Raw genomic sequence first — 24,734 nt, 5'->3', positions numbered from 1 at the left:
TTAAAAATTTAAAAAATTTTTTAAAAATTTTAAATTAAAACAACAAAAGGAAAAAAAAAAACAATAAAAGGAAAGGGGCACCTGGGTGGCTCAGTCGGTTGAGTGTCCAACTCTTGATTTCAGCTCAGGTCATGATCTCAAGGTCCTGAGATGAAGCCCTGTGTCAGGTCGGGCTCCACGCTCAGTGGTGAGTCTACTTAAGATTCTCTCTTCCGGGGCGCCTGGGTGGCTCAGAGGGTTAAAGCCTCTGCCTTCGGCTCAGGTCATGATCCCAGGGTCCTGGAATCAAGCCCCACATCCGGCTGTCTGCTCCTCAGGGAGCCTGCTTCCTCTTCTCTCTCTCTCTGCCTGCCTCTCTGCCTACTGTGATCTCTGTCAAATAAAAAAAAAAAAAAAATAGACTCTCTCTTTCTCTCCCTCTGCTCCTCTCTCCTGCTCACTCTCTCTCTCTAAAATAAACAAATAAATCTTAAAATAAATAAATAAATAAAACCTCATAGACCACCAAACTTTGGGAAACTCCCATCATGTGTCCTTGCTTGACTCCATGCTCACCAAAGACTTATGGGATATAGTAACTGACTTCCCATACCATTTTTCTTTTTTAAAAGATTTATTTATTTAACAGAGAGAGATACAGAGAGCAAGGGAACACAAGCAGGGGGCGTGGAAGAGGGAGAGGCAGGCTCCCCGGCTGAGCAAGGAGCCTGGCCCAGGCTTGATTCCAGGACCCTGGGATCATGACCTGAGTGGAAGGCAGAGAGGTTTAACCCACTGAGTCACCCAGGTGCCCCTTCCCATATCATTTTCTATGTTGAGAATATGTGTTGATCAAGTGAGACAAAATGCCCAGTTCACACATATTTCCAGTGTGAATTAGCAAATCAGCACTCTGGTTTATTTACTGAGTGCCTACTATATACCAGGCACTGTTCTAGCCACTGGAGATACAGCAATGACAAAATAGAAAACAAAACAAAAACAAAAACCCTCCCTAGTGGAGCTCAAATTCTACTGGGGAGACAATCTGCAGTGTAAATAGAGTCAAAATAATATCAGAGAGCCATTAAGTGCTATCAGAAAATACTTGGGGGGCACCTGGGTGGCTCAGTGGGTTAAAGCCTCTGCCTTCAGCTCGGGTCGTGATCCCGGGGTCCTGGGATTGAGCCATGCATCGGGCTCTCTGCTTACCCGGGAGCCTGCTTCCCCATCTCTCTCTCTCTCTGCCTCTCTGCCCACTTGTGATCTCTGTCTGCCAAATAAAGAAACAAAAATCTTAAAAAAAAATATTTGGGATGGAGAATGTAAAAGGTTAAGTGGGAATAATTTTATATGGTGTGAACAGGTAAGGCCTTTGAGGAGACATGTGAAGTAAGAACAGAAGCACACGGAGGACTTAGCCATTTGAAGAGCATTCTGAGGTCAGAAGAACAGTCAGCACATAGGCTGTGAAGTGGGAACCCATAACCTATGTGTTGTGTTTCAAAGGAAGACGAGTTTAACTAAAGTATTCCAGAGAAGAGGGAGAGTCTACCAAGATAATGTTTCACGTGTATTTAATCTGTGTGAGTCAGTTCCTGTATCTGGTATGTTCTGATTCACTATTTAAATTGAATCTCTAGGCCTGTAACCAATGCTGAAGACCAGACATGGTGTGTTTGGAAACCTTCAGATGGCCCCCAATAATCTCTGCTGCTGCTTCTTCTTCTTCTTTTTTTTCAAAGATTTTATTTATTTATTTGTCAGAGAGAGGCAGAGAGAGCACAGGCAGACAGAGTGGCAGGCAGAGGCAGAAAGAGAAGCAGGCTCCCTGCTGAGCAAGGAGCCTGATATGGGAATCAATCCCGGGGCCCCGGGATCATGACCTGAGCCTAAGGCAGCCACTTAACCAACTGAGCCACCTAGGTGTCCTGACTGAGCCATCCAGGCGTCCCAATCTTCTTCTTCTTATTCACACTCTTCTTAGCCCCCCCCCAACACCCCTATATTGTAGCAGGATTGATCTGTATGACCAAACCATAAAGTAGAAATGATGATCTATCACTTCTGAGATGACGTTACCAAAAGACTAAGGCTTTCAGCCCAGGTGCTCTTGTGTCTCTCTCTCTGAAAGTAATGTGCCATATTATGAGAGCAGCCTTACAGACAGTCCACGAAGCAAAATACTGAAGCTTCTATCCAACAGCCACTAAAGAACGGAGGCCTACCAACAACCATGAGAGGGAACTTGACGCAGATTCTCTAGCCCCAGTCAAACCTTGTGGACCCCGACAACAGCTTGACTATAATGTTGTGAGAGCCCCTGAGCTAAAACACCAGCTAAGCCACTTCTGGGTTCCTGACTGGAAAAAAATTGAGGGAAATAACAGAAGTTTATTGTCCTAAAATGCTAAGTTTGAGGCTAACATTCCACCGCATTACATAATTAATATTCCTGGACTGTAGTTACTCTGCTGCGGACCTACAGCCCTTCAGGCACTTTCTCTTTTGGCGCTGAATTTTTAGTTCCCAAAACCCACTTTTAAGGAATGGTTTAGTCTTGGGCGCCTGGGTGGCTCAGTGGGTTAAACCGCTGCCTTCGGCTCAGGTCATGATCTCGGGGTCCTGGGATTGAGTCCCGCATCGGGCTCTCTGCTCAGCAGGGAGCCTGCTTCCCTCTCTCTCTACCTGCCTCTCTATCTACTTGTGATCTCTCTCTGTCAAATAAATAAATAAAATCTTTAAAAAAAAAAAAAAAGGAATGGTTTAGTCTTCCACTTGCTGCCATATGTCATTGGATTCTTGCAATATCCCCAGAAGAGGTAGAAAAGCAAAGATTACTATCCCCCTTCTACTGAGGGAAAAATTGAGGCTAAGGAAGGGTTGATCCACTGGGGCAGAGGTACTCAGTGAGGCTCCTTAGCTCCATGACTGCACTAAGCAGGTGCTTATTGAAGGAGAAATGAATGAATAGGTTTCATCCACTTGGTGGGAATGCTCTGAAGGGCAGGGACCCTTTTAGGAAAAAAAAGGAACTGTTCCCAAACATAGGCATGCATAAGAATCACCAGAGAAATTTCTTTAAAATGCAGACTACTAAAAATAAATAAATAAACAAACAAATAAATAAATAAATAAATAAAATGCAGACTACTCAGATCCTCTTCCTTCTTGGAAAAGATTTCTTCCATCCGAAGGTGGGGACTTCTGTATATTTAACAGGTTTCCTGGGAGATTATGAGTGGTTTTTTTTCTTATGATTTTTTTCTTATGATTTTATTTCTCTACACCCAATGTGGGGCTCAACCTTACAACCCCAAGATCAAAAGTTGCATGGTCTACGGACTGAGCCAGTCAGGTGCCCCTTCCTGGGAGTTTCTTACACACTTTAATATTTAACCTCTTTAAGTCTGCTTCCTCAAGGACTTAAACCATTTACCTTAATCATCCATTCAACTGAACTGAGATGGTATTTCCTTAAAGAAAACAGGGCCACTAGATCACCTGGGGTGGGAGGGGTTCCTTCCCAGAGGGAGATGAACCTGGAAACTGAGGTTTAAAGGAGGCATTAACTAATTAGTAGGCAAGAAGAAGAAGAATGTTTTACAGACAAGTTCAAATTTATTAATCTCTCTGAATCTCAGTTTTTTGCTTGTTCAGTGGAGGTAATAACATCTTCCTCCTAAGGTCGTCATGAAAAGTAAGTGGGATCGCAAGTATGAAACACCTAGCACAGTGCTTGGTACAAACGGTATGCTCGACACATTTTTGCTTCTTTCTTGACTTCTAACTTCCATATGTGTAATCTAGAATGGAACTTCTACCCGGTGGGTTGCAAGCCCCTTTGTCCAGGTAATTGGTGATCACCATGGAATCTGGCCAAGCTAGTTGTTTGGAATGAGTGGCCTTAGGGGTAAATGGTCACAAGATTGGGGGAAGGCAATCTTACGGACAGTAGAGAAAGAAAAGGCTCAAAGCAAGCAGCCCTTCTCCTCCACACTATTTCTAATCCTCCAGTCCAATCCAGCCCACTCCTGACACTCTAGAAATAAGAGATAACCTCACAGAAAGCAGAAAAGAGCTAAAGTATACTGAGAACTGACTACATGGCTGGCATCAGGGTAGGTGACTGGACATACCTTGTCTACTGATTCTCACCAAGCTGCAGGTACCAATTACAGAAGGCCAGAGCTCAGAGTAGGGAAGTCAGTTGTCTCGTCATTTGCTCTAGAGAGGGGCAAAGCTGGAATTCAAAACTCAGTATCCCAAATTCCAGGCGTGGGTTCTGTTGTTTTAGATTCCCCTTACTCCCTCTGGTGCTGACCTCTGCCTGGGGGAATGTGAGGAAATAGATACAGGCAGGGGATGCTGCCAAAGAAACACCTGCCTAAGTATGGATGGCTTCAGTCAGGTCTCTACAGCTTCCCCCTCCCCTCCCACCCCTGGAGTGGGAGAATCCACAAGGTGGTTGGGAATGCAGGCCTTAAGAGTGTGGCTATGATCACAGCTCCCCTCCTCCACCCTCTCCTAAGCATATGGAGGGGGTCTGCCTCTCCAGGCAGGCCCTTTTTTTTTTTTTTTTTTTAGATTTTATTTGAGATAGAGAGAGAGAGAAAGAGAGAGATCACAAGTAGGCAGAGAGGCAGGCAGAGAGAGCCCTACTTGGGGCTTGATCCCAGGATCCCCAAGATCTATGACCTGAGCCAAAGGCAGAGGCTCAACCCACTGAGCCACCCGGGCGCCCCCAGGCCCTCTTTTCAATCCCCAGACTATGCATCTCACCATCATTTCAGGCTCCCTCAGCAAAAACAAAGGTGGAGTGAAGGGGGTCTCATAAACACTTGAACCTCCACATCTGCAACCCTCCCCCACCTAGTCAAGCCAGCTGTGCAAACTCTGGGTAGGAGTGAGGGCAATCAAGCATCCCCTCCCCCAAATTACAAAGGGGAGGAGGATCCCCTACCTAGTCTGGGCCAGATGCCCTAGAGAGGGGACACCAGCCCAGGTCCCCAGTGTCTACTTCCAGAGCCCACCTTAAGCTCTGGGGTTAAGCTGGCAGCTGGGGACCCCCCCAGCAGGAAAAGGGCCAGCTCTCCCAAACAGCTCCCTTCCCCTCCCTCTTCCCTGCTAATAGGTATTTCCTGTTTATGAGGCTGCTAAGGCTGGGCTTTTGGGAAGGGATGGAGATGGAGGCCCCCCCTTTCCTAGAGCTGGGCTGGGGAGTCCTTGAGGAGTGCCTGAAGGTTGGGAGGCTCCTCCTTGGGGAAGAAGTGTTCGTTACACTGACCAGGCAGACTTTAATCCTTCCCACTCCCCCACCAACGCCTCAGCCCCTACGGGTAGGGGTCACTGGAGGGGTCTCCTTCCTGTTCTCCCCAGTCTGGAGGCCCCCAAAGGAGAGCAGCCTGTAGGCGAGGGGGGTGTGGGGGGGAGGCCCAGACTGGATGGAGAAAGGGGGAAGGGAGGAGTGTGTCTTGACTGATGAGTCAGAGCCCGCAATGGGGAAGGCAGGCCTGCGGATTACCCCCTCCCCAGCCCAACCTGGCGGTCATTCCACTGCCCCCCTGCCCCCAGCAAAATGTAGATCCCAGCCCTTAGGCGGGGAAGGGGGGGGGACCCCACTTAATTAACCCTTTGGCTCTAGTCCTAACTGGTTTAGCAGGCACGGGAGGGGTGGTTAATTTAAGGAGGAGGTGAGCTGGGTTGCTACAGGAATTAGGAGAGTGCTTTCCCCGCCCAGGTTGGGGTGGAGGGGGAGGGGATGGGATTTAAAGGCTTTCCAGAATAAGACTGGGGTCTCAGAGAGCATGAGCGAGGGGGAGGAAGGGGGTGCCGGCAGTCCCTTTTCCTTCCCCGAGCACGCCCGGTGAGGAGGGGAGAGCTACACCTCACGGCCCACCCTGGCTCCGCCTCCCCCAGTCCCGGCTCCCGCTCCCGCTCGGCTACGCTCGCAACTCGGCGACACCCGGAGGACGGACATCGAGTGCTAGGCTTCGCCTCTTCTTTCTCCCCCCGCCCTTCCCCTCTGGGGTCTCAGCCTCCGTCTCCTTTTTTAAGAGCTGCGTCACATGCATGCCGTTCCCTCAAAGCTCCCGGCCCCTCGCCGCCCGCCCGCCGCGCAGCGCACGCACGTCGTCGCTAGCTGCGCGCTCGCCCGGGTCACTTTGACACGGCTCTCCCCTCCCACTAGCAGGCAATTAGCATATTAATAAAGCCCGGCCCAGCCCGCCTGGGGCTGGAGAGCGAGCGCGGACGACAGCGAGAGCGCGAGCGAACGCGGGAGGGAGAGGGGGTGAGCGGCGGCGGCGGCGTTGGCGGCGGGGAGGGCGGCGGGAGCGCACAGACACGCACACGCACACGCGCACACACGGACACACACTGGAGACGCATACCCGCGCGCACACACGCAGAGGCAGCTCGCCTTCCTGCCTGGCTTCCTTCCTGTCTGCTCCGCGCCTGACAGGCCCCTTGCTGCAGCCAGGGGCCGCCAGCACCGGGCTGAGGCCGGGCCGGGCCGGCGGCGAGGGCAGCGGGGCCGCGGGCGGCGGCGGCGGCTCATGCCCGGCCTGTCCCCGCGCGGGGCGGGCACCGTGACTCGGCTGGGCCCCCAGCGGCGGGCGATGTGAAGATGTCAGTGGGCTGTGCCTGTCCTGGTGAGTGGGGCGCGCGACCGCCCGGCCCCTCCCTCCCAAGCCCTCCCGACAGATCCCTCACCCCTTGTTTGGCGAGAACTTGTGTGGGGAGCGTCGATGGCATGGCGGAGGTCGGGGGCTGTGAGGGGTATGCGGGGCCTTAGTCCGGGGGAGGGCTCTCAAATGCAGATACGTAGAAGCCCAGAGGCAGGGAAGAGGGTGCTAGGGGTAGTCAGTGTGTCCGTGGCGGGTGTGTGTGTTGTGTGTGTGTGTGTGTGTGTGTGTGTGTGTGTGTGTGTTTTGGTGGGGGACGCTAATTGAGGAGGGGCTTGGGGGGCTGAAATTCCCAGAATTCCAGGGTGTTAGCCAATCAGAAGTGAGTCTGGACTTTTGACCCCCCCCCCCTTAGGTCATCATAGAGTTGTGATTGGCTGGTTTGGGTTGCCCCCCCATCCCTGCTGCCTATTCTCTCTTACTTTTCTTGTGATACCCCCCCTCCAGGCTGTTTCTGTGGACTGTGTTTGGGGGGAGGGATTGATTGGGGCCCATCTTGCCCCCCCTTCCAAATTTTCCTGCCTGTTGCCAGGCAAAGTTAGCCCTCCTGAGGGACAAGAGGTACCCTGGGGGGGGGGGGCAGATAATTGGGCCCTCGGGGTCTGGCATCTCCACCCTAGTGGGAGAGGTAATATGGTGGCTCCAAGCAAGTTAGGAAATAGAGTGATTTGTGGGAGTCAAGTTCAGGGGAGTAATACTTGACCCCAGAGTGAGAACTTGGAAGAGGACTCAGGCCCAGATCCCTGTCTCCCCAAAACACTTATCAGCTCTTGTTAGTGACAACCTGGGTCTGAGTTTTTTCCTGGGGAGGGGGAAGGCTCTGCCTCACTGCCAGAAGGAAAGAGAGAGGCTATGTGACTGGAGAGGTCCTCAGAACATTGTTTATCCTCCTCCTCCTCAGGACTCTGGGATTTTGAATTATGTGCAGGACCTCCTCTTGTCCCAGGCTGGAGTTAGCTTTCTTCTGAAAGTCAGGTGTCCCAACATCTAGCCTGGTTTGGATCCTTGGCTTCTCCACATGCCGTGTTCTCTGGGGAGCCCCATACACCACAACTGAATCCCCACTACACACCACACACACACACACACACACACAAACAAACATATACACACAATCCCCAAGGGGAGCTGCCAGTGCTGAAGCTTCCTTGAAAATCATGTGACACAGGCCAAGCTGGGCTGGGCACACACTGAAAGTGCCTGCTGAGGCTGACGTTTAAGGGCCATGGGGGAGTCCTTAAGGGAGGGAGGGCTAGTAGAGAAAGCCTAAGGATCCTGGAATACCTGGGTGTGGGAACCCCTGGCTCCTGCTGCAGAGGTTGGGGGAGAGGAGGAAAGGGAAGAGCTCACCAAGCTGGAATCCTGCCTGGCCCTTCCTTCTCCTACCAGCTTGGTGTGCATGTTTATATGTGTATTTTCTTTATAATTGCCCTATTCTGGGTACCCATTCAGATCCATCTACACTGTGAGTCCTCCCCATGGCCTTCATCCTCCATCACCACACAGGAACTTAGCAGAAACTAAGGCTCTGAACAGGCTAGAGGGCTGAGTCTTAAATTTTGATTCATAGTTCCTACAAATAGTGGGTAGGAGGTGGGTATGGAAGGGTTGTCAGGCTAGAGGTAAATGAGAGGTTGGTCCTATAGTTGAGGCAGGGTGCCTAGGTCCAGGAGGAGAAAGGATAAAGTTTCCCCCTCAGTTTCCCTGGGAGCAGCATGGGGATGGGAAGAGGACCCATGCACAGGAGTGTGTGTGTGGTGGGGGACAGCTTCAGTCAGTGCCCCAAAAGACATGTTCTTTTGTGTGTCTGGGTGACACTCCTGGCTGGAGGAAAGGGGGGCAAAAGATGGCTAAGAGCGGGAAGTTTTTTTTTTCCTGAATGTGAAGAAGTCTTTTGGATTGATAGCACAGAGAGTGGATGGAGGTTAGACTTCAAGGAGAACCAAGTGGGGAGGGGCCTTGGAGTGGCCTGAGGGTGGGGAATGTTGGGAGTTGGAGTAAGGGAGGGGACCAGGCTTGTTTGGATGGGTGGGAGCACACGGTTGAACACAAGGGCATCATGGCAGCATGTACAGTCCAGGCCCAGATACACCCCCCACACTTGAGCAGGCCTGGGGTGGGGGCCGAGGCGCCCTGGCAGGCCGCCTGCCTGCTGCCTGCCTGCTTGTCTGAGTCTCTCCTTTGTGCTCTGCTGTCTCCCGGCTCCTCCTCCTCCCCCAGCCCAGCAGAGACAGCACATGCCCCACACATGTGACTGAGGGAAGCCAGAGCACACGCAGACCCACACACATGCAAACGCGGAAGGAAACACCACAAGATACAGACATACACACCCCTACCCCCCCAGCTCCCATAATGCTTTTGGAGTAGGTAATAGCTTCTGAAGCTTTGGTCAGGAGCAGGGAGAACCTCTGCTAAGGGGCATCACTGGGACAGGGCAGGTTGCTGAGAGAGCCTGGGCCTGTCTGGGGCAGCATGTGGCTCAGAAGGGTTAAGGCAGGGAGGAGTAGGGGGAGGGGAGGAGGCAGCAGTGGTGGCGGCTGGGAGCCAGGAGAGGAGGATGGCAGAGCGCCAGGCCAACGGGAGGCCGGGCACAGACAAAGGAAGGGGGGCAGGCACACTGGAGGCCTGGGTCAGGGAGCCCCAGGGGCCCGGGCAGGGGGCAGTGCTGGTACCTTATCCTGTGGGTTGGGACAGGCTGCTGCCCTTTAGAGTTCCACCTCCAGGACGGGTGCTCTCTCCTTCATCACCTTTGTCATTCTTTGCTGCTCTGTGCTTTCTCCCCACTGCACCCTCCCCTTCCCTGCACCACCAATTTTAGGGCCTTCTGACTTCGACTTGTTTCTTTAGCGGCACCTCTTTTGCTCCTGTACAAGTGGGGGAATTAAGTCAGAACTGAGAAAGGAGCAGACTTGCTAGAGAAGGGGAACCAGGAGCAGGGCCCCTTTTTGAATGATGGGCTAGAGTCCTGATACTTCTTGGTATTTGGGGGCCTTTCTGAAATTTGAGGAGACAAACTGGGTGGGGATTCTGAGCTCTAAACTGGGGGCAGAAGCCAAAGCACACACCCATCCCTCTTCCTCATGTAGACAGTCGTTTGGAACCTGGAGTGGCCATTCCTTGGAGGGGGAAGGGAATAGGAATGGCTGCCGTGCCCCAGGGCTGGGCTTGTATGAGTGGGGCTAGAAGTCCAGGGTTCCAGTTCAGGCCCTCCTGTCTCACTATAATCTGCTCAAGTTAGCATCGTATTTGGCCCGGTATTCAGTAGGGATCTCTTGAGGTACTGCCTTATGAATGCACTTTGGGAAGTTTAAAGGCATGAAACAAATGAAAGGAATTGTCCTGTCAGTAGGGGAGAAGTGTGGTCATCTCAGAGTTGGGCTGTTTATTTGGGAGGCAGTGGAATATTTCAGTTCCTGGTGGTAGGCAGTATGTTGCAGGGTCTGGCTGAATGTCATAGATTTCAATATGTTTGTGAAAGCTGGAGCATATCCTACGGTCAGAACATGATGGAGAATGGTATGCAGGTTTCAGGGAGGGTGGTGTATGGGGTAAGTCCCTGGGTAATAGACGGTCAGGTTGTGTATATAATAGCCTGTCACAGGTTTTGGGGGTATAATGCAGCTTGGGGGGTGTGTGTTGGGGTCAAAGGGCGTGTGTCGCAGGTCCCAGTGTGTACAGAAGTTAGGGCTGTCATAGACTATGTATGTGTGTGTGTCTTAGGTTTGGGTTTATTTGGTTTTTGAGGTATGTCGCAGGTTGAAGTCTGTATCAGGTTCTGATTTATGTGAAAGGAAGAGGTGTTATTGATTGTGGAGGGTGTTCAGGGAGCCAGGTGCAGTAGGACTGCAAGTCAGCCAGGGTGTCTGTCATGAGAAACCTTGCCGTGGGCCTGTTTGAGTGTGCTTGGGGGGGAGGCAGGGCAGGGAATAAGGAGCAGAGACTCAAATTACAAAGCAATAGGTCTGTATGGCTTCACCCCCTCGTGTATGTGTGTGTGTGTGTGTGTGTTTCCTTTTTCCTTTTTCCTGTCTGCCCAGGTAGTAGGGCCTGGACCATTATCCAAGTTTTAGAAATACCTCCTGTCTTGGGATTTCCCCGTTGCGTTAGAAAGCAGGCCCTACTTCAGTAACCACATACCATTCCCCCCCCCTCCCCCCGAATGAGGGTAGGACTCAGCAGCACACTAGGGCCTTTCTGGGGACTGCTGGGTGGGCAAATTGGCCTTCCCTAGCTGTGACAGTGCCTCTTTCCCTTGCACCCATGAGACACTGGGGGGGGGGGGGTTAGGGAAGGGGGTTAAGAACTTAGCTGGGTTGGGGAGAGGGAGCTTCCAGTCACTGTTTACCCACTGAAGCAGAGTGTGTCTCTGTCAAAAATAACCCCCTGGAGGCTCCCCCCAGCTGCTCTGGGATTTCACCAGGGGCGGAAGCCCAGGGTGGCAGCTCCCGCCAGCCTTCCAACCTGAAAGATCACAGGGGGAGAGGAAGAGAGATTTGGGGGATGTTGGGGAGGCAATTTGAAGATACTGTGTCTTCAGAGAGGAGAGCACCCTTTTCCATCCCTGCCAGTGGCTCTGGCTAGCCTGCTCACCCCGGAGCACCAGGCTTGGGGCTGGGGGTTGGGGGCATTTCAGTTCCTGGCCTCACACACCTTCCCTCCATCCAGGTCTCTCCAGGCCCAATCTGTTCTGTCTCCATCTCTCCCTCTGTCTCTCTCGGTCTCTGTCTCTCTTTTGTTTTTCTCAGCAGTCCTCCCTGCCTGCCTCCGTCTCTCCCTCCCTCCCTCTCTCCCTCTTCCTCTTTCCTCGCAGGGAGGGGGCGGGGCCGGTGGGGGCAGCTCCACCCTCCGCCCGCCCTGGGGCCTCATTCTGAGAGAGGCTCGGAGATCCGAGAGCGAGCGGGGAGGGAGGGATAGAAAGGGAGAAAAGGAAGGGAGCCGGCGGGCGCTGCGTGTGTCTGTGCGTGTGCAAGTGTGAGTGAGTGTGAGTGCCGGGCCCTGCCTCTCCTGGTGCCCCGGTGGAGGGGCCTGCTGGCCTGGGGAGGGCGGGCGGGCTGCTTGGAGGCAGAGGCAGCGAGAGGCGGCGGCGGGGAGAGCCGAGGAGGAGGAGGAGAGAGGAAAGAGCGGAGCAGCCATTGTTGAGGGAAACCTTGCAAACAAAGAAGGCTCCGGACTCCCCGCGGCCCCCCGCCCCCCAGGCCGGCCCCCTGGCCCCCAGTCCCCGGCCCAGTGGCCATTGTAACTTTCCCCCGGGGCTGTGGCCGCCGTGGGGCGGGCCAAGGCTGTGCGTGCGAGTCTTTGTGCGGCCGGCAGAGTGGAGCTCCCAGCCAGGCCTGCCTGTCCCACTCGGGACATGAGCGGCTGAAGTTGGCCCCCTCAGTCCTCACCCCTGCCAAGGCCCCCCTGGGCTTCCAGCTGCTCCCTGCACCTCTCCTGGCCCCCCTCAGTTCTCCCAGGTAAGTCTGGGCACCCTGCAAGCCTGTTGGGAGTGGGTGGAAGATCCTGGGTCTGGCCCCAGCCTGGTATGCTAGCTGGGGGAGAGGTGCCCCAGCTCATAGAGGCCAGGGCTCTCAGGCCTGCTGACCTGTGGTCAGCCCCCAAAGGGAGGGGGCCTGCCCTTAGGTCAGGCTGGTTACCATGGAAATGCCCAGCTGGAGGTGCCCCCCTCAGCCCCGGGATGCAGCTTCCATCCTGAGAAAACTTTACTAGTTCTGGGCCTACCTCTCTTCTTCCTCCTCCTAAGGGCTCCCAGATTGCTAGAGGTTGTGGGGGGGGGGGGCTATGTCTGACTCCAAGGCTGATGACACATCCCCTTCACCCCCACCCCCTCTTTGCTCCCTCTACCCCTGCTGCTGGGGACAGGCAGCAACAGGGACAGATGGTCTGGGTGATGTTCCCTCCCCTTCTCTTCTCACTCCCAAGCCCTTGTGCTGGGGCTACTGGGAGTTGCTATGGCTCTGAAGAGATGCTGAGTTTGTTTGTGTCCATTCACTGGAGGTATAAATAGAGGCCTCAGAGCTTTGGGCTTTAGCTCTTCAAAACTGTTACCCGGCCCCAGGCATTGTCTGCCAGGTCTCTGGTGAGAGAAATTGAAGCTCTGAAACTTTTTTCAGAATTAGAGAGGAGCCCAGGTGTGCTGCCTATCTTCTGAGGGTCTTGAGCTGACACAATCAAGTAGCCCTGAAATTGGGGGGCAGAGGCAGTGATGCTTTTGGGGAAAGGATGGCCTAGGAAGGGGGCAAGGACCAGGTCTTATAATCTAGACTCTTGGGTTCATTGGCCGGACCTGGCCTTTGGTAGTCTATGGGAGCTGGGGGTTCTTACGTGGCCTTAGTCTACCCATCTACAGAGTGGGGAGACTTGGGACTGGTTGCGGGGGGCGGTGGGGAGGACTGCCTCTTTCCTAAGGATACAGGCTCTCATTCAGTCCAGACGGGCATGTGAAGGCTGTGTGCTATGCTGGGAGCATGTGGATATGGCCTGTGAGAGATCATGCACTGGGCAAGGGCCTATTGCAGGAGCCCTGGTCCTGCCTGGGGCTGCTGGGTTCCAGCCCTTGGTAGGCATGTCAGGGCGAGCTGAGGGTGGAAGCCTGCTAGGCAGGATGAGGCACACGCGTGTGCAGGCACACACAGGCTCTGAGTCTTGGCACCTTCAGGAACTGTGTAGTGTAGGCCCCTTTGGGACCCTCCTTTTGCCCATATTGTGAGGAGGGGGCCCTGGAGAGATAATTAAATGATGCATGTTGGCACAGGGTCTTCTTTTGTCTGTTCCCCTAAGGAACAAAATAGATTTTTGCATCTAATTTGGGGAGGGGGGTTAGATACAGCCAAAATGGTCACCCTTCCAAACGTAATCAAGTTCTAGGGATGCCAGGGGCTAGGGGCTAGGACCTTCCTTGCTGTGCCTCAGTTTCCCTTCCTATCTGGTAGAGAGGGGAAGATAGGATTGCAGGGGTGCCTGGTTCATATCCAACTATGAATGTAAGATTTCCAGGAAATAGTACACCAGGAATAGTGTGCTGCTCATTGAGGTGGATAGGGGACACGTGTGCCCATGCATAGAGAATGTAAGCAGAGACCTCTGTCTAGTTACCAGTTGCCTCCCAGACAGAGCCCCCTGGAGCCTAGGTTCCTTCCCAGGCCTAGGTTTGTAAGTAGGCCTGGATTCCACTGTCTGTCTCCTTTCTCCACTGCAAGTCTCAGACATGAAAGGAGGTTGAGGCTTTGGGTTTCTGGTTTGGAGACAATACTAGACCCACGGTGGGTGTGGGGGAGGGGGCTGGACTGATAAGGGAGTGGCCGTTGGTGGAGGAGGCAGAAGGCCCAACTGGTTATCTGGTGGGAGGCACCCAGCAGGCACCCACTCCCCTTTATCTTTCTATCCCTTGCCCTCCTGAGACCCTGGGGTGGGGAGGAGGGGCAGGGAGTTGGCAAATTTCTCTCTCTCTCTCTCTCTCTCTCTCTCTCTCTCTCTCTCACACACACACACACGCACGCGCGCACACACACACACACACACACACACACACACACGTATCCCCTCCCCCAGCTTGGTCTCTAGAGGGCAATAGAGGGGTGGAAATACTACAGGATATGGGAATCAGACCTAGGCCCAAGTCCTAGCTCTGCCACAGTTACTAGCTCTGTGATTTTGGCAAGACCCCTTGAGCTTCCTGTTGCCTCATCTGTAAAATGGGGATTTTTATAGTTGACCCTGCTACTTCACGAGGTGGTTGTGATGATAGAACAATATAATATAGCTGAAAAGGGGATTTATCAAAATTAGATTCTAATGTTTGGATATTCATTTATTTAATGGTATCAACATTTCTTCCCAGTTTCAATTCTATTATCCAGGGCTCAGCCTGGATAATAGAACATGAAGAAATGTGGTCTTGGATATTAGGGCTGAGTACTTCTAGTTTCATGATAAAACAAAATTGAAGCGAGATTTAGAAGCAGAGGTAGGTGTTCCTTTGGGTCATCCCCATCCCCAGTCAGCCCACTCTGGGGGCTCTGGAAGACTAGTCTTCCGCACAGTCTAGGAGACTTCCAGGAAAGATCCTGGGACTCAGGGGACCCTTTCTTCCTTTGCCTTCTAGGTTGTTCCTCAAAGTCATTCAAGCTGTACTCACCGAAGGAGCCCCCGAACGGCAACGCCTTCCCCCCCTTCCATCCCGGCACCATGCTAGATCGGGATGTGGGGTGAGTCTTATCCACTTCCCATCTCTTCTTCAGATGGGATCCTGCCTGAAAGGGGGAGGGAGTGACACTCCCCAATAATTCCTGTCTTCCACCCCATTCTCATAGCCTCTTCCCTTACACAGCCCTACTCCCATGTACCCGCCTACATACCTGGAGCCTGGGATTGGGTAAGTGGAGTCCAGTAAGGAGGGAGGTGCTTTCCATTATATGGCTGAAGGCAGAAGTAGGGGGTGGGGTGGGAATGCTCTTTTCCTACTGACCTTCCTTCTTCACTTCCCCCAGGAGGCATACACCATATGGCAACCAAACTGACTACAGAATATTTGAGCTTAACAAACGGCTTCAAAACTGGACAGAGGTATGACCAGGGGAAGAGGGCTGGGAGGGGGAGGACCATCTGGGAACCCCTGTGGGTTGTCTTCTAACACACACACACGCACACACACAAAATCCTGCCCTGTGCTCCTTAGGAGTGTGACAATCTCTGGTGGGATGCTTTCACAACTGAGTTCTTTGAGGATGATGCCATGTTAACCATCACTTTCTGCCTGGAGGATGGACCAAAGAGATACAGTGAGTGGCCTCTGGGGGTCCTGCTGGTTCTGCTGTGAGAGTAATACCTCCTGTGTCCATCTAAGGACTGGGAGTAGGTATTTGTCTCCAGGGATCTGTTTTGGCAACAGATCAGGCATGTGCCTGACGCCTTTGGAAGTCCTTCTATTCTATTGAGTTTGTCCCATCTCTACAGCCATTGGCCGGACCTTGATCCCACGCTACTTCCGCAGCATCTTTGAAGGGGGTGCTACGGAGCTGTACTATGTGCTTAAGCATCCCAAGGAGGCATTCCACAGCAACTTTGTGTCCCTCGACTGTGACCAAGGCAGCATGGTGACCCAGCACGGCAAACCCATGTTCACCCAGGTCAGCAGCCCAGCTGGATGTGGAACACTGAAGCACCTGGCTTTGATTCCCCTCCTTTCTCCCAAAATATGCTCAGCTGTTCCCCAGGGAGACAGAACGGGAAGTGCCAAGACGAGAAGGGAGGGTAGGCATGCATAGCATCCATCAGTTTGCACGTGACGGTTTTCTGGGCCGCAGGGGTGACCAGTGAAAGAGAGCCTGCCCTCATTGATCTTATAGCAGATGAGTGTATCACTAGCTACTTGGGAAGAGGACAAGGGTCTGTCTATTCAGCATTGCTGCTGTGTGTGTGTATGTGGGGGGGGTGATTGACAGGTGTGTGAGCATGTGGACTTGGTCAGTTATGCACCCAGATTCAGGGGCAGGTGGCAGAAGTGTATTCAGTGGGAGGGTTGTGAGCAAATGGGAGAACAGGTGCACTTTCAGGTACGTGGGGAAGGGGCAGGGACGTGACAAGCTTGTCTCCAGGTGTGTGTGGAGGGCCGGTTGTACCTAGAGTTCATGTTTGACGACATGATGCGGATAAAGACGTGGCACTTCAGCATCCGGCAGCACCGAGAACTCATCCCCCGCAGCATCCTTGCCATGCATGTGAGTCGTCGGCAGCACCCAGGCTGCCAGGGTTGAGGGCAGGCACTGGGAAGGGTGGCTGGAACAGGGGCTGGCGTTTTGTGACCGTGACCTCAGACAGGGTTAGAGTATCTCCGTCTGGAGAATGGGTTTCAGGGGGCGCCTGGGTGGCTCAGTGGGTTAAAGCCTCTGCCTTCAGCTCAGGTCATGGTCCCAGGGTCCTGGGATCGAGCCCCGCATCGGGCTCTCTGCTTGGCAGGGAGCCTGCTTCCTCCTCTCTCTCTGCGTGCCTCTCTGCCTAGTTGTGATTTCTCTCTGTCAAAGAAATAAAAAATTAAAAAAAAAAAAAAAAAAAAAAGAATGGGTTTCAGGGGCGCCTGGGTGGCTCAGTGGGTTAGGCCGCTGCCTTCGGCTCAGGTCATGATCTCAGGGTCCTGGGATCGAGTCCCGCGTGGGGCTCTCTGCTCAGCAGGGAGCCTGCTTCCCTCTCTCTCTCTCTCTGCCTGCCTCTCTGCCTACTTGTGATCTCTCTGTCAAATAAATAAATAAAATCTTTAAAAAAAAAAAAAAAAAGAATGGGTTTCATAGCAGCTCCTCTTCTCCCTCAGGAGCATCACAAGGCTCAGGTGATAGGTCAGATGAGCAGGTGCAGTCCAAGTGCTAGTGTCCTCTTCCTCCTCCTCACCTAGGCCCAGGACCCCCAGATGCTGGATCAGCTCTCCAAAAATATCACCCGGTGTGGGCTGTCCAATTCCACTCTCAACTACCTCCGAGTGAGTCCTTGATCGCACAGTTTCTGCCCATCCCACTGGGTGTCCGCTCCGCATCAGTTCTCCCCTGACAAGCCACCTCGTGGTCTCCCCTCAGCTCTGTGTGATACTCGAGCCCATGCAGGAGCTCATGTCCCGCCACAAGACCTACAGCCTCAGCCCCCGTGATTGCCTCAAGACCTGCCTTTTCCAGAAGTGGCAGCGCATGGTAGCACCCCCCGGTAAGTGCCTTCCACCTGCCCCTGCTCTTACCGGGACCCAGTGGCACTCCCCGGCCCGGTTCCATTCCCTCGCAAAGCCCCTTCCTCACTCCTGGGTCTGTGAGATTGGGATCAGGGTAGGCTCAGGCTTTTTAGGAGCCAGAATGGAGAGCAAGGGACTGGAGGTCTTTCCACTCCTAAATCTCTTTTCCCTGGCACAGCGGAGCCCGCACGGCAGCAGCCCAGCAAGCGGCGGAAACGAAAGATGTCAGGGGGCAGCACCATGAGCTCGGGGGGCGGCAACACCAACAACAGCAACAGCAAGAAGAAAAGCCCAGCCAGCACCTTCGCCCTCTCCAGCCAGGTACCTGTAAGCATCTCGGCTTTCTTCTCTCTTCTGGGCTGCCCTACTGCTGACCCCTAACCCTTGACCCTGCCCCAGCCTGAGCTCACTAGCAGGCATAGAAGCAAAGACAGTTTTTCCTGGTGTACTCTGACAGCATGGGCTGGCTCCTGTCACTGATGAGAGTCCTTGTCAGTCCCATGGCATGATTTTGATCACAGACTCAGAACATAGGACATGAAGAGACAGAGACAGCCGTGAGAACATGGATGTTCAGGAGAGACAGCTTGGAGGCACACACATCATTAGAGAGACACACTGACAGAGGGACACACGAATTTGAACGTGTGCAAATCTAGAATATACACATATGCACATGCACACACTTTCCCCATTGGTGTTTTGCTATCTGCTTCCTCTGTCTTACATGTGGACCAAGTGTAGGAGCCCTCTGAAGTTTGGGGGAGATGAACTAGGGAGCAAGGGGAGTAGATTGACTTCTCCTAGAACCTAGTGTTTGTGGGTTAAAGGCTGTGATGCTCTGCAGTCCTTCCTTGGGAAGGATTCCAGGGACTGAGGGTGTCAGAGGAGTTGGGGTTTTAAGTTGGGGTGAGAAGGGCTTGGGGGTATTGAGTTTCCTGGGTGGGTATTGGGGCTCTCTGCTGCCCTGGGCCGGGCGAGCCCCTGCCCCGATTATGTTTGGGGACCTCCGCCACTCTCAGGATGTGATGGTGGTGGGGGAGCCCACCCTGATGGGCGGGGAGTTCGGGGACGAGGACGAGAGGCTCATCACCCGGCTGGAGAACACCCAGTTTGACGCGGCCAACGGCATTGACGACGAGGACAGCTTTAACAACTCCCCCGCCCTGGGCGCCAACAGCCCCTGGAACAGCAAGCCTCCATCCAGCCAAGAAAGCAAATCGGAGAACCCCACGTCACAGGCCTCCCAGTAAAGGCCTTGCCATGGCCACCCAGTGCTCTGCCTGCCTGCCCCACCCCTCACAGCCCCAGGGAGCAGAAGACAGAATGAAGAGACTGAGCATCTAAAATGGGCAGCCTCCATCCACCCACTTCAGGGAGGAACTGGACTCGCTGGGGGCAGGTGCCAAGATTTGCCCCCCAGTGGCCCTGGGCTGGGCCTGGCCTCTGCAGAGCCTTTTGGGGGAAGGGGTTACTCATGTGGATGCCTGCGTGGACCCTGGGCCTCTCAGAAATGTCCTGACCATCCCCCAGGGCATTTGCCTCCATCTTCACCCCAGGTTCTGGGTTCCCCATCCTCCTGATCCCACCCCCTTCAAGCCTGGGGTTGTTTATCCCACAACCCTTAGGGACTTAAAGTTATGGGGCTTGGTTGAGTGCCCCTTTCCTAAGCCTTCCCCTAGGTGGCTGGTAGTAGAGGGCTGAAGCTCTGGCTCCTCCCTGCAGCCACCTATCCCAGCTCCCAAGTTTTTTAAAAAATAATATTATTAAAAATGTAAGTTTAAAAAAAATCACTCATGTACCCCCTCTTTCCCTTATTAAAAAGTCCAGCTACCTCCCTACTCCTGGCAGATGTGGGGCTTGGGGCCCAGGCGGAGGTGAGTGTGGGGGTGGAGGTGTGCATTGCCATTTTTTACAGTTGAAGAGCTTCAGACCAAGGACATACTTTGCCATCTCTCTTCCCTTTCCTCTGGGGTGACTGGAGTTGGGGAAGGCACGCCTTGGGGTAGGAGGCCATTGATGGCCTCATCTTTGTGACAACCCCCTGCTGTTGTCTCCGTCTCCCCATCCTCCAGGACTCTGGCCTGCTGTCCTAATGCTTGTGACTCCCACTGTTCCATCCCCAGCCCCCCTCCCCCATGGTGTGTATGTTCTTACAAGTCCTCCACTAGAGCACCCGTCTTGGATGGGGGGAAGGGAGGCGCCCTCCCTTAGGAAGTGTGGAGGGAAGGCAGCGCTGTGTTTGTTGCTGTTTTTTGTTTTGTCTCGGTTGGGCAGGCATGGGATGGAGGGGGTAGGGCTCATCCACTCTCTCCAGTGCTCTCTTCCCCCCAGCTCCTCAGACTGTGTATCTAGTCCTCCCCTGTCCTCCACCGAGGGGAAGGAGCCACGGAGGGTGTCCCAGCCCTAAGCCCACCTGGGAGCAATAGACCTCTATTCCCCAGCCGAAGTAAAGGGTCTTCATCTCCAATATTGCTTCCATCCCCTTCCTCGTAGAAGGGAGGGGGAAGCAGCCAGGATCCTCAGCTCTGTTTCACAGTTGGACACTCGGAGACTCTGGGCCCAGGGTGAGGCCAGGAGTAGGGTCCCGTGGGTCTGGGCCCAGCTCTGTGGCTTCGCTGCCTTTTCCTGTGGCCAGTTCCGGAAGTGTTAGCACCACCTCTCTCCCATACTCTTCCTTCTGGATGCTGGGGTCCCCCGCACCCAGTTTCCTTCACTCCAGCTGCCACTGTTGAGAGGGTATTGTGTCAGGAGCTGAGGGAAGGGGTGGGGAAGATGGATGTCCCACCCCAAATGTAATGCCTTTTTTTTTTTTTTTTTTTTTTTTTTTTTTTGGGCCATTTGAGTCATGTATGGTACCGATCAATAAAGAGACTTTTTGGTTTGAGAGTGTTGTCTTGGTGATTGATGCCTAAAAACTCAGTTCCAAGCAGTCTTTTCCCCCAGCCCTGCTCCTCCTATAGTCCCTAAAATCAGTTATTAGGAAGGAAGTAGGAATTAAGCTTCAGTCTCATCTCACATTTCCCCTCACTCTTCTGCCCTTGCCCCTCTTGTCCCAGACTGGCCCTTGTCTCCCTCAAAAGCTGACTTCCTTATCCCCTGGGACAATTGTTCCTCACCCCCAACTGCCATGGGGCTGCCAGACCAGTGGCCTTCCTGAGGCAGGTTTCCTGGGATGGAGGGCCCTGGATCAGACTTTTGGAGGCGGGGGAGTTCAGGGCCAGGGTCCTTGTCTAGGCTTGGGTTGGAGGAGCTTTGGGTGGTTAGAATGACTGGGAGACTTGGTCCTGTTTTTGTCAGTGAGATTCCTGTCCCTACCCAGCCTCCAGCCTGCCAGCCCAGCTGAGCTCCCCAAGCTGGTGTCCACTGGTGTTAGGTCCCGGATGAGGAAGTATGAGAGTAGCTGGGTTGTTTGTCTGCCTGCTGACTTCGGGTGGGGACCCCGAGGAGGGTGCCTAAGTGCAATTGCTAGGGGCAGCCAGAAGCTCCTTGGGTAGAAGGAAGAATAGCCTGCTTTTCAGACTCCTTTCCAGGTGGTTACTCCTCCCAAGTCCTCTTCTCTCTGACCGTTAAAGAAGATCGGCAAGACAGGGAGACCCTGCTGTTGGTTGGAGGGTGGGATCTTAGCACCCACCAATTCCACTACCCAGGCTCTTCATCCCAAGCAGGGGAATCCAGCCTCTCAGACTATTCCCCCACTAAAGCCTTTGGATTTGAAGGAGCCTCAAAGACCTATACCTCTACTCTCACCTCCCCAGCGGGCAGGAAGAAACCAGGAAAGGACTACATGACCCTTCTCACCCCCTCTCCAATCCACACAGTTACCTTGACCCTTCCTGCTGCCAACCCAGCTCCTTGCTGCCCATTGCCTCAGGACCCCAACGCCTGCATTCGTGCACATGCCACTTCATTCCTCTGCAGGCCTGACTTGATGGACATTTACCAGCCAGATCACCCTGGGAGTGCTAGTGAACACCTATCTGCAGTGTGATCGCGTTTGGAACTAGGTGTGTGTATAGCCGGCTTTCTTGCCCGAGTGTGTGCTGGTGTATGCATGTGGCCACCGGGCTGGGAGAGGGCTTGAATATGGGTACGTAATGGAACAGTGCATGTGTGACTGTATGTAGGCTTATCTATGCATTTGTTTATGGGACTCGTCTTGGTGGATTTATTTGTTCATTGAGCCTTCTCTAGGTGCCAGGCCTAATTCTAAGTGGTAGAGATAGTGTGCTGAACAAAGCAAGAAGGCCTGACTGCTGGGTGTGAATGGGAGGCTGCAAGTACGTAAATGAGGGCAAGTTGTTGAATGCATGGCTTGGCAGTATTGTGTTGTGTTATGGGGCTGCTGTGCCAGCAAGTGTGACAAAGTTGCAGGTTCATATCTGTGTGTGTGTGTGTGTGTGTGTATGTGTGTTTTAGAAGAGGCATTGGTCATGGGAAAAGGTAGATTGCCAGGCCTGGACTCTGTCCTGCTTGGGGGAAGGCAGTGAGCCAGAGAGACAAGGGAACCCACTTTTTGAACTCAGGAAGCACAGTGGCCAGCGACTTCCTCTGGAACCCTAGTTCCGGCTCCTCCCCTGGGTCCTCCCCATTTGCCCCAGCAGCCCCTCTGGGGAAGGGCCTTAGTCTGGAGGAATTGCAAGGGTGGGGGGAACGGATATCCCTTCAAGGCCCAGCCCAGCATGATGCTGAAAAGCTTGGTTCAGCCCATCTGTGTACCAGCCCCAGTGCAAAGACACAAGCCCTCAACCCCCAGACCCCGAGATCAGCCTGAGCCAAGCTCCTTCCTTATGTTTCTATTCTAGCTCAATTCAGTCTGACCTGCAACCCCTTTCATACGAATTCCAGCACAACCTCCAGCACCTCTTTTATATTCTTAGCCCAATTCATCCTGACCTCTAACCCCTTCCCCAAAGTTAAGATTCCAGCCCAGACAGACCAGCTCAGTTCAACCTGACCTCAAGTCCCTTATCAGAAGGTGAAAAGTTCTAAGCTGGTCCTCCAGGGCCTTCCCCTAACACTTATTTCACAAAGCAGGGCCGTATCTTGGGGATTGGTAGAAGTTGAAGTGAGGGTACAGGATTGGAGAAGAATGCAGGGAAGGCAAGCAGAGGAGGAGCAAGAAGTGGTGAACATGGCCTAGGAGTGTTCTGGGCCAGGCTGAAAGGAAGGGAGTATGTAAAATGTTTTGAGTCAGCAGCTCACTAGTTCTAAGCTGAACTTTAAAGATGCTGGGTTTGACCCGTGCTAGTCCCAGCTCCCCAGTATCCAGAATCTTTACAACTATCTACCGTGTACACGGCCCCAATCTCTCAGAACTCACCTCTAAGGCTCCTCCCCACCCCCACCCCGAGGTCTTTGATGAAGCGGAACAGGAAATGGGTGGGAAACTACACACTTGCCCTTCCTAGACTGGAGAGTGGGGGAAGCTGGATAGAAATAGAAGCTGACCTACATCTCCAGGGTCCCATTTCAGCCTTGGGAAGGGTCCATTTTCCCACCAATTCCGGGACCCTTTTCCTGGAGTAGCCAAACCCTGGATTACTCCCCTCCCTGCTGCCCCACCAGCTCACCTCTGCAGGAGGAGAAACCAGAGACAGTCCGTGGAGAAAAACCCTAGAGAGCGTTGAGGGGAGAAGAATCTTCTCACCATCACTCCCAAATGAGTAAATTTGTTTGGAGAAGGTGAGCATAATTTCTCTTCTTTTCCTTTAAGGATATCAGGTGCACAGAATTAGATTAATCATAACTTTGGCTCATGACACATTCTTTTCATTGTTCCATGCACAGGACACATTTATTTATTTATTTATTTATTTATAATACTGTTGTAAGATCTCATCAACATGAAAGTTAGGACCTTGGAAATAACCGAAATCTGTTGTCCATCCCCATCCCACTCCTCTCCCATCATTCTTTTTTTCCTTTTTATATATTTATCTTTGCCATATGTACAGATTTCCCCCACTATCCAAAAGTGGAGCATTCCTATGCAACCTGTAACAAAAATGGTATAAAGGAAAGAAGCAATGACCAGTAATTTATATGGAAAAATTTTTTGAGGATTCCTAGACTCAAAAAATAACGTTTCAGCCTTTTTTTTTTTTTAAGATTTGTTTGTTTTTTTATTTTTGTGAGTGAGTGAGTGAGAGAGAGAGATTCCTAGGCAGACTCTGCGCTGAGCATGGAGCCCAATGTAGGGCTCGATCTCACAATCCTGAGATTGTGACCTGAGCTGAAACCAAGAGTCAGGTGCCTAATTGAGCCACCCAGGTGCCCCAAAAGTGAAAATCTTCAGACGTTTTTCAGTTGTTGAAAATAGATAGTAATGGAGGTCTTTCATAAAAGTGAAGTGGTTTAACGTGAAGTTTTTTTTTTTATATGAACTTTTAAAAAAAGATTTTATTTATTTATTTTTTAAAGATTTTATTTATTTATTCGACAGAGAGAGATCACAAGTAGGCAGAGAGGCAGGCAGAGAGAGTGAGAGGGAAGCAGGCTCCCTGCCAAGCAGAGAGCCCGATGCGGGACTCGATCCTAGGACCCCGAGATCATGACCTGAGCCGAAGGCAGCGGCTTAAACCACTGAGCCACCCAGGTGCCCCTTATTCATTTATTTGACAGAGATCACAAGCAGGCAGAAAGAAGGGGAAGCAGGCTCCTTACTGAGCAGAGAGCCTGATGTGGGGCTTGATCCCAAGACCCTGAGATCATGACCTGAGCCGAAGGCAGAGGCTTAACCCTCTGAACCACCTAGGCGCCCCTAATATGAACTTTTGAAAAGCAGGTGATACCTGTATTCCTAAAACTTTATTCTGGTGGGGGGGGGGTGCCTCAGTGGTTCAATTGGTATGTTGAGGAAGGCCTCTTCAGGTTCTATCAGCGAAAACATGAAGGGTGAAGAGCAGGTGCACAGAATTCAGGGTTTATTTATTATTTCAAATAAATTAAGTTATACCTGACCACAATATGAGTAAAAAGCCTACATCAGGGAGCAGCATTACAAACCTGGCAAGAGCTGTAGACTGATAGGCAGAGAAATATGGTTTTTTTTATTTTAAAGATTTTTATTTATTTATTTAAAATAATAAATAGGAATAATAAAAAGGAAGCAGGCTCCCTGCTGCGCAGAAAGCCCAATGCGGACTTGATCCCAGGTAAAGAGCATGGGAAGAGGATTTCAGGTAGAGGAAACAGGTGCTAATGCCGGGAAATGCTGGGCAGGTTGGAAGGATAGAAGTCCAGTGGGATCTGAGTCCAGTGAGCAAGGGAAAAAAAAGGTCACAAGAGAGAGGCTGAGACCAGATGGGACAACACCGTGGTGCTGAGGACGATGATGATGTTGTTAGCAGTTAATG

The 24,734-nt window shown here is 52.6% G+C and overlaps 1 protein-coding gene across 3 annotated transcripts; it reads left to right on the top strand.

Annotated features, from left to right (window-relative positions):
- The first annotated feature begins 6,185 nt into the window (after positions 1-6,185).
- On the top strand, positions 6,186-20,263 carry LDB1 (LIM domain binding 1). Of its 3 annotated transcripts, none has more exons than XM_046027051.1 (11): positions 6,186-6,632; positions 14,770-14,872; positions 14,995-15,039; positions 15,155-15,230; positions 15,343-15,445; positions 15,621-15,793; positions 16,262-16,384; positions 17,053-17,136; positions 17,231-17,354; positions 17,555-17,697; positions 18,399-20,263. In XM_046027051.1, exons 1-11 carry the CDS (start codon positions 6,608-6,610, stop codon positions 18,627-18,629), a joined length of 1,230 nt encoding a protein of 409 aa, XP_045883007.1. In that variant the 5' UTR covers positions 6,186-6,607; the 3' UTR covers positions 18,630-20,263. The 3 variants fall into 3 exon arrangements, with proteins under 3 accessions (XP_045883007.1, XP_045883006.1, XP_045883008.1); XM_046027050.1 differs by having other exon boundaries at positions 6,210-6,632; positions 17,555-17,703; XM_046027052.1 differs by lacking the exon at positions 6,186-6,632 and adding an exon at positions 11,586-12,121 and having other exon boundaries at positions 17,555-17,703.
- The last annotated feature ends 4,471 nt before the right edge of the window (positions 20,264-24,734 follow it).

Source organism: Meles meles, chromosome 13 (assembly GCF_922984935.1).
Source record: "Meles meles chromosome 13, mMelMel3.1 paternal haplotype, whole genome shotgun sequence".
NCBI classification, from domain to species: Eukaryota; Metazoa; Chordata; class Mammalia; order Carnivora; family Mustelidae; genus Meles; species Meles meles.
This window is presented reverse-complemented; position numbering and strand designations above follow the sequence as displayed.

What these genes read in the sequence shown, in the direction of transcription:
- LDB1 (XM_046027050.1), top strand. Translation starts at nt 6,608, where the DNA reads ATGTCAGTGGGCTGTGCCTGTCCTG. An exon ending in GCAGCATCCTTGCCATGCAT is followed by an intron (nt 16,385 to 17,052) that starts GTGAGTCGTCGG and finishes CTCCTCACCTAG; the next exon opens with GCCCAGGACCCCCAGATGCT. An exon ending in CCACTCTCAACTACCTCCGA is followed by an intron (nt 17,137 to 17,230) that starts GTGAGTCCTTGA and finishes GTCTCCCCTCAG; the next exon opens with CTCTGTGTGATACTCGAGCC.